Source organism: Lotus japonicus, chromosome 2 (assembly GCF_012489685.1).
Source record: "Lotus japonicus ecotype B-129 chromosome 2, LjGifu_v1.2".
Classification (NCBI taxonomy): Eukaryota; Viridiplantae; Streptophyta; class Magnoliopsida; order Fabales; family Fabaceae; genus Lotus; species Lotus japonicus.
Genome location: NC_080042.1, coordinates 13,264,177 through 13,279,904, shown reverse-complemented (window position 1 = coordinate 13,279,904; position 15,728 = coordinate 13,264,177). Strand labels below are relative to the sequence as shown.

The following is a 15,728-nucleotide window of genomic DNA, read 5'->3' as shown; positions in this document are numbered from 1 at the left end:
CAAGAGCACCGCACCGCCGACATAGATCCTCCGAACTCCGGAATTGTCGGTCTCCCAGAGCCGGTCTTCCTCTGGTCTATCCAGAACGATCTCCCACCTCGTGATAGACTCCACATCCTTGGAGGTCGGCATCTACCCCCCCCCCCCAAAATAACACATAAAAAAAATAACAGGGTCAGGTCCAACAGAAATAATAATAACAAAATCGACAGTACACAATATAAGTACGTTATATGTCTTTCATGGGAATAAAGTCAGTTAGTCAGTTACTAACGAAATCTCACATCACACAACCCACCAAACCTTCCTTGGCCAATCACATACATCCGCAGATGTACAAATCACGTGAAGCTGCAATACTTCACAAAATCTCATGGTGACCGCAGTCAACCAAATCACGTGGAGTCGCAATGATCCACAAAAGTCTCATGGTGACCGCAGTCAACCAAAATACGTGGAGCCGCAATGATCCACAAAATTCTCCCTCGCGTGCAAGCCCATCGTTCTCATGGACCATAGTCTACACCGACCTATGTTCCATTAATTAAGTTCACTTGCAAGCGAGTTACATCACAACAAGTCTCATTTACCTTGTTTTCTTGGCTCAAATGTCAAACCTAGAGTCTTATTTTTCTCTTTATACAACCACATTCATCGCATAAATATAAAAATAAAGCGATCACAGACACATCGGGAATTACAGCTAGATGAGCGACCCTTTGAACAATTATTCGGATAAATATCATTCTTCACATAAAGGATATTATAAATCACAACTCATGCATATTTAATCATTGCAAAACCATCAAACAAGGCATCATAAGACCTATGCATCGAAACGAAAGAAAAGAATTCTTTGAACCCCCAAAAATAGGGTTCGGTCGAACCTCTCCATGGCCCTTAGGGTTTTGAAATTTTTTTTTCCTTTTCTTTCCTTTCAATCTTATAAGTCCTATTACCGCCCCAAGCAACTCAATCAACATGTAAAATTTCCAGAACCAATCACATAATGACTTCATGTTATGACAAGTAATTTTGCATAGCAAAGTCTGCAATCATGCATGTAAAATTATCATGGCATCATAACCTTCACCAAATATAGTAATATAATCATAGCATAACCTAACAGCATGTGGAAAAATTCCAGCAACAACTCATGTTCAAAAACTTCATGAAAACCCATCAAGATCACAACACAAATCATGGTAAAACATGGCAAGATGTCCTAGATAACCTACCCAAGTCCTAGGACCAGCCCTTACCTTGATTTGGTGTGAAGAAAATAAGAAATTGGGTGTTGAAGAAGAGTTCAAGGCTGCTGTCCAAATCTCCCTTTCTTTCCTCTTCCTCGCGGTCCCTCTCTCTCTCGTCGCTCTCTCCCACGCGCGCGCGTCACGGCGGTGGTGGTGGCTTGGGCGGCGGCCTCCCTCACGGTTCTCACTCTCTTCCTCTCTTCCTCTTTCTGTTTTTACGTGACAAGAGGTGTGGGTGCAACTCAACTTCTGATTGTGAAAGAAATAAGGGTTTTCCCCCCTTGACTATATCCCCATGCAAATCCAACATGTGGGCTAGGGCTTTGCTTTTCCCTTTTTAAGCCCAAATCACATAAACCTTTGACCCACTACTTAAAACCCTAATCAGGTCTGAACCTAATTATAACCCAACTCTTTTTAATAAAAAAAAACCCAATCAAATCCGGAATTAAAATAAAAACACATCAATTTATTCGCTGGCACTTCACAGCCAGAACCTTGCTCGGTAAAATTCGAATATCTCGAGCTACAGAGGTCGGAATGACCTGATTTCACTTCGAGAATTTTCTACACTTAAAGGGTTACAGCGCTCATGAAGGAAGTTTTCCCAAGTGAGGTCGTTAAGACACTCTAAAAATTCACACAAGTTGACAGCTATAATCTGTCAATTTTCAAACTTGGACAAAAACCTCATTTTTATTCAATTTTCTCAAAACAATACAAAAGGAATTTAGGGCCTTACACTCCTTCCTTAGGATCACCAATAATATTTTCGTGAGGGTGATTCTTCTGAATTCTGATGGATGGGGCTTTGTTTGACTCAATTATTTTTCCTTCTTGTTCATCTGCACTAGTCACAGACTCATTGTCGAGGTCAATCGTTGGGACATCAGCATCATCATCTTCACTTGCAGTTGTCTCAGACATTTTGCTTGGTACGAGAGTTATACACCCTATAAGCTTTATTGTTTGTTGAGTATCCCATAAAGATGCCTTCATCACTCTTGGGATCAAGCTTTCTTCTTGGTTCACGATCAGCCAGAATATAACATTTACTCCCAAAAATGTGAAGATGTTTCACAGTAGGCTTCCTTCCTTTCCAGATTTCATACTGAGTAGATGAAGTTCCTGCTCTAATAGTTACTCTGTTGTGGACATAGAATGCAGTACTCATTGCTTCAGTCCATAATTTGTTTGGAATCTTTCTTGCATGAAGCATCACCCTGGTTGATTCTTGAAGAGTTCTATTTTTCCTTTCCACAATACCATTCTGCTGAGGAGTGATGAGAGCTAGAAAACTCATGACTTATTCCTTCTGAGCCGCAGAAATCCGAGAATTTTGAGTTCTCAAACTCTTTTCCATGATCACTTCTGATTCTTACTATAGTACTGCTTTTCTCAGTTGGAAGCTTCAGGCAAAGTCTCTTGAAAATCTCAAATGTCTCTGATTTTTCTTTCATGAAATCAATCCAAGTGTACCTGGAAAAATCATCAACACACACAAAAACATATTTTTTACCTCCCAAACTTTCAACTTGCATGGGTCCCATTAGATCCATGTGTAGCAGTTCAAGGACCTTTGTCGTGGTTGGATGTTGGAGCTTTGCATGGGACATCTTGGTTTGCTTTCCAATTTTGCACTCTCCACATATTCTTCCCTCACCAATTTTTAACTTTGGTAAACCACGAATGGCTTCTTCAGAAATGATCTTCTGCAAGCTCTTAAGATTGAAATGACCCAATCTCTGGTGCCATAGATTTAGCTCATCAACTTTTGATATCAAGCATCTAGAGACTTGTGCCTTCTCTGGTGAGACCCACATGTAGCAGTTGTCTTTGGATCTGATTCCTTGCATCATTACTTTATGATTATTTGTTGTTACAACACACACTGCCTTACTGAATAACACATCAAGACCTTGATCACAGAGTTGACTTATGCTGATAAGATTGGCAGTCAGTCCTTTAACAAGCAACACATCATCCAAATCTGGGGATCCAGGATTTACCAGTTTTCCTATTCCCTTGATCTTTCCTTTTGCTCCATCTCCAAAGGTGACAAAATTGTTGGCGTATCCTTTGATATTTTCAAGATATTCCTTGTTTCCAGTCATATGTCTTGAACAACCACTGTCAAAGTACTAGTCTTCACTTGATGAGGCTCTGAAAGATGTGTGAGCTATGAGGCATTTCACTTGGTCTTTGGTTTCCAAGTCTTCTTGATCTGTTTCTCCTTTGAATCCTTCAACACATTCTGTCTCTGAGGATAGCCATAGAGTTTGAAACAATAAGGCTTTATGTGGCAATTTCTTCCACAGTAGTGGCATCTCCAAGGGTTAGACTTATCATTTTTCAGCTGAGAACCCCTATGTTGAGGCACATGTTGAGACATCGGGTTGGACATCTGATAGTTGATGGAATTATTGAATTCATATTTCATTTTAGCACCAACAAATTTCTTTGGCTGCTTCTGATTTTCTTTGTTGGAAGTATTGTAATTGAAGCCAATTCCTTTCACGCTCCTCCCTTGTTTGCTTGTTTCCTTTAGAATCTCATCCCGCATGTCAGATCCACTATTCAGCATACGCATAGATTTATGAGTAGCTTCAAGTTTATTTGTCAGAGTGACCACTTTATCCTGAAGTTCTGCATTAATCACCATCAGCTTAGCCTTTTCTACAGTATCAGCATCCTTAAGCTTTGTGTTCCATTCATCAAGATCATCCTGCAGCTTATCAATAGTCCCTCTCAGCTTTTCATTTTCTAACTTGAGCTGCTCTATATTATCTTCTTGCTCTTTTAGAAGTTTGCATGCTTCTTCCCATTTAGTGTGCAAGAGCTTGTAAGTCTCCTCCAACTCTTCATCTATTATTTCTTCATCACCAGATTCTGAAGCATCAACAGTTCCTGAGAAGGCATTAACTCTGTTGGCAGAGAGTTCTTCCTCATTCTTTGTGTCTCCATCTGACCATGTCACAACCATGCTTTTCTTTTGCTTCTTCAAGAAAGAAGCACACTCAGTTCTAATATGCTCATATCCTTCACATTCATGACACTGAACACCTTTATTCTGACCAGATTTGTCTTCTTCTTTGGTCTTTTTCTGAGAATTGAAGGGCTTGAAATTGTCAGTCTTAATGTCCTGGACATTTGACCTGTTTCTTATATCTATTTTTCTCAGAGCTCTATTGAATTTCTTTGCCAGTAGAGCCAGAGCTTCAGATAAATTCTCACCCTCACAGTCAGCATCATCTCCATCATCAGTGTTGGAGACAAAGCTATGCTTTTACTCTTTTTCTCAGACTTCTCACCAATCTTCAACTCATAAGTCTACAGAGAGCCAATGAGTTCATCAACCTTCATGTTACTGATATCCTGAGCTTCTTCAATAGCAATGACTTTCATAGCAAATTTGCTGGTAACAGACCTCAAGATTTTCCTTACAAGCTTCTCATCAGACATAGATTCTCCCAGAGCAAACGAGGCATTGGACAAATCACGCACACGCATTTGAAATTCATAAATAGTCTCATCTTCATTCATCATTAAGTTCTCAAACTGAGTAGTAAGCATCTGGAGCCTTGACATTCTTACTCTGGTGGTGCCTTCATGTGCAGTCTTCAAAATTTCCCAGGCATCCTTTGCCACAGTGCATGTATTGATCAACCTGAACATGTTTTTGTCCACTCCATTAAAGATAGCATTCAGCGCCTTAGAGTTTCCCAGAGCAGGTTCATCTTCATCCTTTGTCCATTCTTCTTCAGGTTTCTCTTCTGCTTTTGAAGTACTTCCCTCAGCTTGGACTTTGATGGGATGACTCCATCCTTTGTCAATGACCTTCCAAGTCTTATTATCAAAAGACTTAAGAAACGCAGTCATACGGACCTTTGAGTAATCATAATTGGTCCCATCCAGAATTGGTGGCCTATTAACAGATCCTCCCTCCTTATTGTCCATGAGAACCAGACAAAATCTCCCTGGAGCTCTCCCAACAGAACAAGGGTGCCTGCTCTGATGCCAATTGAAATTCTAGTTCCCTTAGAATTTCAATGTCGTACGCGATGTCAGGACAATCGATTATGACATCAATCACACAGTATCAGTAAAATTAAACACAAAAGTAACAAGATACAAGAATTGGTAACCCAGTTCAATGAAACTTCACCTACGTCTGGAGGGCTAAGCCTAAAGAAAGGAAATCCACTATCTCAAGATTCAGGAACTACAGATACACATGAACACAACCAGTTCATTGTTCTTTTCCTAATCTACCCAGTGTATTTCTACTTAGTATCTCAACTGTAAGACCCAAGTTTTTAAGTTTAGAATAGGGGGATGAAATTCCTATTCACGATTAGGTTTGATGTATCGTGAAAGAAAACCTGAACAAGTGTTTATTGAATGGAATAAATTTATGAAGGAGAAAGTTCAGGAAAAGGCTAAGGATTGTATCAAAGTCGATAAAAGTTATAGCATGATTAGTATACGCTTAAACCTAGGGCAAGAGCGCTAGTAAATAGCTAATTTGCACTTAAAGACACGATGGAAACTAATTCCAAAAATCTTCAGAGAAATGTTAGAAATTCTCTTAATCCTTCCATGACAAGCGTTTCGATGCGAAACCCTGAGATATACGAACGTCCGATTCCAATCCTCGGAGGTTTGCCGAAACTAAAACCCTGATAGTTCAAGAAACCTAGAATGAACGGTTGATGAAGACTTTTTATATTAGGAGCTTCAAATGAAGATTCCACACGCATGCACCCATTTCTCTTGATGTTTCCAATCTTTCTTCAGAAGGAAGTTTTCTCTTCCGACATCCACTGCAAAAAGTAGTTTTTCGGGTAAAATAGATTTACACCGACTTTGGATTATTTACCTTAATTCCAAGAAACCTCTTTTGAGTTTTGGAATTCTTTCGCCAAAACCTATCTTAGAATTCATGGAGGATGGCGCCGGAAAAATTGAAATCGCGAAATTTTCATTTGCCCGCATTTTCCCATCCCCTATAAATAGGAGAAAACCCAAAAACTCTTCACCATTTCACCCACAAACCCGCGAGCTTAAGGAGAAGGAGGGGAGAAGAAGATTTTCGCCGTTTCTTGCTTGATCGTTGCTTTGACAATTGCTACTTGAAGGTATCGAGGTATAGATGCTAATCCTTACTTCTGATCGTCAATTCCGTCGTTTTTCACTATGTCTTTCTGTGCTCTAAGTTTTGAAGTTTTTGAAAAACTGTCCAAATAACTTCATCTTTCTATCTAAACCTCTTCCCTACGTGCCCAAGAGCATGTTTAGCGGATTACATTTCCACGATTCTCGCCGAATTGCCGCCCAGTTTCAATTCTGCTCCAAATACCCATTTTTAGACAAAGTTTCATCCTTTATACTAAAAACTCTCGACTTAGCTTAGCGCTAGTAGGATTAGTTGTCATAAACGTTGTTGGTGACGTCCCCATCCAATTTGTTTTTCGAATTTCCAATTTTGAAATTCTGAGCTAAAAATATTGACCAAAATACCCCTGCGACAATTTTCGATCCGATAATTTTTCCGAGTTTAGATTCGCCTTAGTTACGACTAATGATAACCTAGGAACCAAGTTTGATCGAAGAAAAATCGGCGCACACAATTAAAGTGTGTGGTCGTGAGCTCTCCAAGGGAGGGGAGAAAATTCCTTTTTCGAAAACTTGTCCGATCACGTTAGATTATCGTACTTCGGAGTATATGCTACTTCGTGTAACCTTAGTGAGTATTGAGTGCTGAGTTTCTGACTGATTATGATGGAATTCTGTGGTTTTTGTTCTAAGGTTCATTTGAGGAGTTTCAAGAAGAGGAAGGCGTAGAGTGTGAAGGAACCCTTGAGGTTAACGCTGGAGGAACTGCAGGTGAGGGCTACTCACTAAACTATTACTTAATGCTTCAGGTGTCGACGAATTCGACTTGATTTACTGTTTATGCTCTTGTTTGTGTTTGACTGGGAAAATGTTTTCTGAGGCTTCGGCTGACAATGATGATTATTCATCTCTTGATTGTTTTTGAGATTGATTTACATGCTATGTGCTAAATGGTTAATCTAGGATGTGTGATATTTCCCCTATATGCTAAGTGCTACATGGTTAATCTAGGATGTGTTGATATATGTGCCATGACTGTTGGATTGCGCTAATTTGACTATGCAATTACACATATATCTGTTGTGCTACCGAGTGAGGATAATGAGCATGTTATGCCAAATTTATTATGAGATTTTGGGAAGTTTGACGGAACGAACGAAGATTCGGGCCTTGTTATTGTTTTAGTGGATCGAGACATTCTCTGGGAGTTATTTAGGATTACGGGATCTTGGAAACTCATAAGAATTGCGATAAAACTAAATGGAAATTATTTTACAAGGAAAATTAATAAGACATTAAACAACCTCTAAATCTTTAAATAATGATAACAATCTCGAAGGAAAACTTAGGATTCAAATCTTAGTTTTGGAAAATGAGACGTGTCGTCGAGTCCAAGTGTTGAGGAAACTAATAAGTTCTGAGTATGTTAATACTCTCTTGCTCGAGGAGCAGTTTTGTTGTTGGGCTATCTAAAAGATAAGCCGGGAAACGGGTAGTTTCCAAGTATGTTGATACTCTTTGCTCGCTTAGCAGTTTTGACCATCAGATAGAGATGAGTCGGATGATTCGAGAAATCATCATGAGATAATGTGTTTATAATTAATTGTCTTTTGTCGCAAAATCGACATTTGCCTTAGGGTATGCTTTTAGAGATAATAAGTTAGCTAGAACACGTGGCGACGTGTCGAGTGAGGTCGGAGACGTTGTTTGGCTAATCACTTTGCATTCATGCACACATTAAGAGGTTAATACACGGTGGGATGCCGGACCTCGGTGGATTCCAAAATGGTCATAAGACCCGGATTTCCACGTAAGAACACTGTGGTGATTCTTAGTAGCAGACCGAAATGGCAGACCTTCGGGTTTACTGCTGATCTGACTACCGTTGTTGTCGGTGTAAGAGGCACGCAGGCCGAAATGGTCCCACCGTGGCTGATGTTAGGGCTGATCTGTTGATGCCCATCCTTCCAGAATGCATCTTGTCAACCGGCATCTCATTCATGCAACATGCATACTGACTTAGTTGCCAAATGTGATTGATACTTGTTAATCTTACTTGATGCATGTTAATTGTTATTATTGTCATTTATATTCATTGGGAGATATACAATGTTATGATGCTATCACTAACTACTAAGCCTAAGTAGCTATCCCTTAACTGTATCTATTGGAGTTATTACTTACATAATTCTTTGGAGTTGACCCTCGCGTCTTCTGTGTGTGTTTTGGCGGACTACGCCCTTTGTCAGATGTCCATGGCGGACTGGTTCACGATGGTTCACCCTTCGGGGGGGACTAGATTCGAGATGCTCGATCAGGATGACCACGGCTCATGGGTGGTCGACCCCGCTGGCCACCGAGCGACTTACTCGGGGAGGATTATGGAGGACCGTGTCGACCGTCTGGGACACTTGACGGAAGGAGTGCTGAGGAGATACACTGTGAGCTTCAACCTGCCACCCGACGTGCACTGCGGACCCGGTGTAGGAGCACCACCACCACCACCGTCATCTTCGGATGATGAGGACCCCTCAGAGGAGGAGCCTGTGGGAGGGACTTCTGCGGAGTCTAGCTCACCCACTGTTGCTGTCATTGATGACCATGGCTCGGGCCCTAAGCCCGTGAGGCCAGCACAGGAGCGTGTCGCGGTAGTGAGAGGAGGGAGGATGGTGTACATTGACTTAGTCGTTCTGGATTCCGATCCGGACGATGATCATGCTAGCATGTAGTTGTGAGTGCTGGTGTGAGCTCCTCTAGACAGGATTAGTGTAGGAGTAGAGTCATAGCTCTGACCGTCATGTTTCATTTGGGGACAGGGTAGTTTCCTGACCGATAGCTTTTTGTGTGGTTTCTCTACGGAAATCATAGAGAGTTGGTTGGACTAGGGGGTCTTGTTTTAGGCCGTTTGGGCTGACTTATTCTCATTTTTTTTGAGGGATTGTGTTGCGGACACTTGACCTTTCCTTTTGGATTGTACATATTGCCTACGGGCGTTACTTTCTGTTACTTCCCGTCACTGGAGGATACTCGTGACGTGGTTCGCTACTTACAGCGGGGGCTGTAATTATATATTGTACATTAGTCATGCTGTCTTTTATCTTTGAGTTTTATTTCATTAAGTTCGTAGTTTTATCAGTTAAACAAATCAAAAAAAAATATTCACGTTTTTCCGATTTGATTTCTTTTTGGTTACTAAAGTGACGCCACCGAAATCGGTGTGTTACATCAACCTAAGTATGAGAGCCCCTCTCACTTTCTCTCAATCACTGCCACAATGATTGGTAAAAACAAATAACAAAAGTGTTTGAACAATCAAACTCAACACAGAACCGAATCTTGCTTTATAGAATCAGGGAGCAAGAACAATTCACAAATACCAAGAATAAAGCACAACTCACAATCCTAAAACACTTGATCTTCAATCTTAGCTCCGGTGTCTTCACGTTTTAGGTTTACACTTCACAGGTGACACTAGGGTTGACTGGACTGAAGAACATAATTGATCCACACAACTTCAAACGCAATCTTCCAAGATATGATTTGCGTAACAACCGAGTATAAGATAGAAACAAATCTTCAATCATAGATTTGTTTCAAAAATAAACAACCCGCAAAAAACTCCCTTTAATCAGTTACTTGAACCTCAAGTAACAACAAACAAATCTTTAACAGATAACAGAAGGGACTCACAATGCGCGCCAGCCAGTGAATGAATGTCCTGGCTTCACAGAATCAGATGTCAGGACATCTGCTTCGACATCAGACTGTTTTTAGCAAAATGCATGACAACAAAAGGAACAATGTCTTTGATGACGGTGAGTGCCCTCTCAGATAACGTGCAGATCCGTGTGGTTGGCTGAGGAGCATCGTCCACCTCAAGTGACTGCTCTAGAAAATTCGGCGCCCGACGAAAAGCAGCTAGAAAATAAATCAATATACATGTTAGTAAATCGCATACACAAAACCGAAAATGCATAAAGAAAATAAAATTCAAACTTACCACGACACTGAGATTCGTCCTCCTCTCATCCGGGATGATAAACAGAATGAGATACAGTGGTGTACCAATCCAAGTAGTTCCCTACTACCTCTCCCTCTATTGTAGCAGGGACGCCCTCTGGAATCAGGTATGGCTCATAGTCCGCGTATGCTCCATCAACGGAAACCGCAGCGGAACTTCTGTCTGTCACGACAAAAAGGTGTCGTGGGACAAGTTGCACGTATCCAAACTGCCACAGCACACGCTCGGGAAGATGAGGTCGCACGGCTGGCCCGATCGGAGTCCGAATCTAGCCAAGTATAAAGCTCAGACATCGCGCGGTCGCTCACCCCTGTGCTCCTCATATGGCGTCCATATGACGTCCTCTGCCGTCATCTCATCAAAGATAACTTGCCTCTCCATCAGTTCTGGATGCCCAGTCCGTGACTCCCTCCGCCTGCACGCTCTAGGCTGGTCCTCCGTGTAATCGGGGACCTCCATCCGCTGAATAATGGTGGGTGGGAAGTGCTCGAACACCCAAGCTAACAAGAGGGATGTGTAATAACACATCTGCTTAGTCTTCCTCTGTGAGGCATGACCAAGTGCATCGTACAATGTAGGCAACGCAATGGCGCCCCACGCATACTCTAACACCTGATCAAGGTGCTCCACTATGCTGATCCAATGGACCGTGGTGTACCATCCTCCACTCTTGCAAGCAAACAACATCGAGCCAACAACATGAACTAGCCACATCTGTGTTGCAGGGCCGTACCGCCGATCTACATTACCATAAAGTAACCAGTTATCATATAATCCACACATAATAGTTGTAAATAAATTAAATAATTAGTATAAATAACCTCTAAGAGCTTTAGTATAGAGCTCCTGCAAGAAGCCGAACCGCAGACCGATAGTTTTCACATGATCAAACTTCAGGGCATAGTCAGAGGCGCTCCCTCCCAAAAGCAAAGCACAGGTCTGCGCCGCCTCTGCTCTTGTTGCATATCCGGGAGTATAAAACCTACCACCCATCGGTAGATGAAGAAAAGCCAACACATCATCCAGGGTGATAGTCATCTCCCTGAACGACATTTGGAAGCTGCTAGTCTCCTCATGCCACCTCTCGGCACGGGCCGATATAAGGGTTGTGTTTATTTGTGGATCATAGTAGTCAATTCCGGATAGCGGCGCGTAGCGGCCGACCCCAAAAGTGGGATAGCGTGATAGCGCATAGCGGGATGGCCGCTATTCTGAATTTTTTTATGTAATTTTATATCATTAATAGTTTAATACTATATACATATAAATAGCAAACAATGTTAAATATTGCCTAAAATTCACAACATTCATAATAGAAATAAAAATCATAAGTCTTGAACAATAACACACAACTAATAACTTCACAAAAGCAAGGTAAAGAAGTTGAATTTGCAAATCTGAATGAAGAATAAAGCTTAATTCTTTCAATTTTGACCTATAATGGCCCTGAGAAGTCCAAACATGCCCATAAAAAGGTTCCCCAACGATTTAAAACCAAGGGGCTTCAGTCATTTTCTCCTTCGTTCATATAGCGCCGTTATTTCCCGCTATTGGCCGCGATCTGCTGCTATTTGGGCCGCTATTCGCGCCGCTACAACCGCTATTGTGAAGTTGGCCGCTATTTCATCTCAATAGCGGCAAGGAGCCGCTCCGCTCCGCTCCACCGCTATAGCGCCGCTATTTCTCGCATTTGACTACTATGCTGTGGATAGCTGCATCTGAAGAGTAGATAGAGTTCGGTCCCTTCCACAATTTGTCGAACAGCCTGCATATCGTCGCCCTCACATGTCATCTTTGCCAGCTTCATCCCAGTGTTGGGAATCCTCAGCTCACGTCGATCAATGTAATGCACGTCAGTGGTGCCAAGAATGGCATGCCACATTCACGACGCAGTGTGCGGTGGATAACGATGGAGAAGTGACAGGTCATCATGCCCCCGGGGAATAGTGCCTCTGTCTGGACCTGAAGATCTCATTCTCCTGCACCCTCAGGCTAGACCGAGTCCACCTGTGGAGCTCCGCCCCCCTCAATTGCACCCTGGGGGGTGGTCCTTCTCATGCTCACTCTTAGAATCACTGGAAGTCTCTGACGAACGTTGAGGAGTTGTCTGACAAGAAGGTTGAGGAGTCATCTCACAAGAAGGCTGAGGAGTCATCTCATGAGAAGGTTGAGGAGTCATCTCACGAGAAGAACGTTGAGGCGTCGTCTCACGAGAAGGCTGAGCAGACACCTGAGCAACATCCTGATCACCGTCATGTCGCCTACGATGACAAGCGTGCATGCTTGTGTGGCGATCTTCAAGCTCCTCCAGGGTATCACGTGATCTCTTGCGCCCTAGGTTGTTCGTCTTCTCCATGTATTAAAGGTTACCATATTAAGTTGCTATCTAATCAACAAATTTATGGTCTCCACTACTTAATAATAACACTACTAATATTTAGTTCATGAAATAATTAGTTTATGTACACGTTTTTCTCTCAAATGTTTAAACTTCCCTCACAATAGATTCTTTGAACTTAACTTCAACTTAGTAGGAAATTACTTAATACGGAACTAAAACTAACTTGATACCAAAATCAGAGCAAAGGATAGCAAAATATTTAAAAGGAAATTATGCACTAAAGAAGTTCAAGAACAACTTAGGATTTCAATAGTTTGTTGGGGAACAGCATAATTTCACTAATACACAGAGTCCCTCACTAGTCACACTCCTTAAAGGAGCATAAAAGCATATAAGAAAATTGATCTTCCTTTACTTAGAAGGATAAAAACAGTTACAATCAATCAGAAATAAAACGGCATCAATATCAATTAGGAAATTTATTTGGACACCACTCTGATTTCTTCCCCTACACTAACATGTCCCTGCTTTTCATGCACAAAATAAACCTTCAACTTTTCAAACAATTACAAAGAGCAGAAGAAAAGAGTGAAGAAAATGACATGTGAATATAGTGAAACTGAGTTATGTGATAATATAGTAGGTAGCACATGTAAAAGCATCATTTAGAAAGGAAATAAAGGACACTGGGATATCAATACACTGTACTTTTTGCGAATAAACTTACCAAGAAAATAAGCTCAAGCTATATTCCCTACTGGATGCTTCTGGATCACAAGACAATCACCAACAAGCCTCAAAGTCTGCAAGTATATCACCAAAAGAAAGAAAAGAACATAATACTCAACATAAACTAGCTAACAAAAGCTTAAGCTCATAAACTAACTCAGCATACACTAACAAAAGCTTAAGCTCATAAACTAACTAACAAAATAATACTCAACATAAACTAACTCAGCATAAAGTAAACATTGAAAGTGGCATGTTTCAGTTCATAAATTCTACAATTTATTCCATAATTCTTATGGTGACATTTCTTTCTTTCTGGTTCCATTTCTGTTGTTAATGCACCATTCAATTGTAAAAGAAATGTAATGAACTATTCAAACTAAAAGCTTAAGCTCTTGGATGAAAGTACATGAATGGTTCTGAATCTAACAAAGAACATGATGCTTTGATGTTGGAATGAAAATTCTTGGTGCTGAAAATTCTTATTAATGCACCATTCAATTGTAAAAGAAATTTTTTGCACCAACAACTTATGTTATAACTAGAGGAAAATCTGGGTTCCAATTTGCAAAATCTGGGTTCCAAAGGCAGATGGCATGAAAGCAACGATCAACATCCAATCACCAACCAGCAGCACAATGCTTAAATAATAGAAATGCAGATGGCATGAAACCTCTTGTGTAACCACATTGCTTAAATATTAGAAATGCAGCACAATGCTCCATCCAAGGTTTGTTCATTGCATGAGAAAAAAAATGATAAGGTCATTTATCAATTCAATACTCAATGACAAAATTCATCAAGTAAAATGGGCTCCAAGTAATGATCCAGACTTGATTCATCTGACTTTCAAAACCAATTCTTATTAAAATCAATTCAAGTCATACGAATTATTAGGGTACATACAGCAGTTTATCTTAGCTGCATATAGCCACTGCAGCAGCAATTTTTTTTTTGGCTTAATTGCAGTTTTGGTCCCTGATCTAACATGATTGTGCAAAAGTGATTCCACATGTTTAAAACGAGCGGTCAATGTACCTAACGTTTGTGCCGTGAGCGATTTAAGTCCTTCCATCCACTTCTGTTAGTTGACTAACGGAATTGCTGACGTGTGCTTCATTAATTGACATGCCATTTTAATAATTATTTATCTATGTGGCAGGAGGACACAACATGCCATGTCAATTAATGAAGCACATGTCAGCAATTCCGTTAGTCAACTAACAGAAGTGGACGGAAGGACTTAAATCGCTCACGGCACAAACGTTAGGGACATTGACCGCTCGTCTTAAACATGTGGGATCACTTTTGCACAATCATGTTAGATCAGGGACCAAAAATGCAATTAAGCCTTTTTTTTTTGATAGGCAGCAGCAGCAAAATTAGGGTACATACTACATACAGCTGCAGCAAAATTTTCCAATTTCAATCATTTCGACACTAACAGCCTCAAGTCCTCATTACAATCCCCAAACCCCCCAAACCCCAAATTTTCCAATTTCAAACGGTTTCAAACTAAAAATTTACGAATTAAACATGCCTAATTCCTAATTAAGCGACTATAACAACAACATTTAAAACCCGAATTTAAGAAAGGAGACTTGAACTTACCTCTAGGGTTGAATATGGAACCAATCCACTAAGATGATGAAGGTAGGGTTGAATTTGGAGCCAATTCACGAAGATGATGAAGGTTTGGGGTTGAAATCACCTCCTTTAAGAGAGAAGATAAAAAGACTGCTGCAGTTGTATCTGATGGTGAAGTTGTTGCTGTGTTTCAAGATGATTATGTTAATCTCACATGCCAAGATAATGAATGAGATTTTATTCTGCCGCCTCATTTCATGTTACTCCTCATCATGAGTATTTTACATCCTACACTCTTCATAGTCTTACCGCTTATGAGGGGGTTGAGAGTTTATTATCCAAAAATGGGTAATGAGGCTAAGAGCACAAGTGCTCTAGAGCATCATCCACATACATTCACCACAAAACCTTAAGGTAATGGGTGGGTCTTTCCACTTATAAATTTTATCTTAAACTAATTTAAAACACCAATTATGTCATTAATATTATTTTTCTTTTGACCAATTTATCCTCTTCTTCACCAATTTAGCCAACACCAACCTATCACTTATACAGCACTGTCATAGTGTCACCACCACCTCAAAGCTTTCTAGATTGGTGCCATAAATTTAAATGCTTTCATGTTTATTTGGTGAAGATATGTGTGACAGTAATCGATTAAGCTGCTAATTTCTATATAAGT

The 15,728-nt window shown here is 40.6% G+C and overlaps 1 protein-coding gene across 1 annotated transcript; it reads right to left on the bottom strand.

Moving 5' to 3' along the window:
- Nucleotides 1-10,393: 10,393 nt before the first annotated feature.
- Nucleotides 10,394-11,442, bottom strand: LOC130736084 (protein MAIN-LIKE 1-like). Its single transcript, XM_057587936.1, has 3 exons — nt 11,211-11,442; nt 10,698-11,129; nt 10,394-10,551 (listed from the first exon to the last, which is right to left on the bottom strand). The coding sequence occupies exons 1-3, from the start codon at nt 11,440-11,442 to the stop codon at nt 10,394-10,396; spliced, it is 822 nt and encodes a 273-aa protein (XP_057443919.1).
- Nucleotides 11,443-15,728: the final 4,286 nt, after the last annotated feature.

Coding starts and splice junctions, on each gene's coding strand:
- LOC130736084 (XM_057587936.1), bottom strand. CDS start 11,442: ATGTCGTTCAGGGAGATGACTATCACCCTGGATGATGTGTTGGCTTTT. Junction 11,130..11,210: donor CTATACTAAAGCTCTTAGAG/GTTATTTATACT, acceptor ATGGTAATGTAG/ATCGGCGGTACGGCCCTGCA. Junction 10,552..10,697: donor GCCATATGAGGAGCACAGGG/GTGAGCGACCGC, acceptor TTGTCGTGACAG/ACAGAAGTTCCGCTGCGGTT.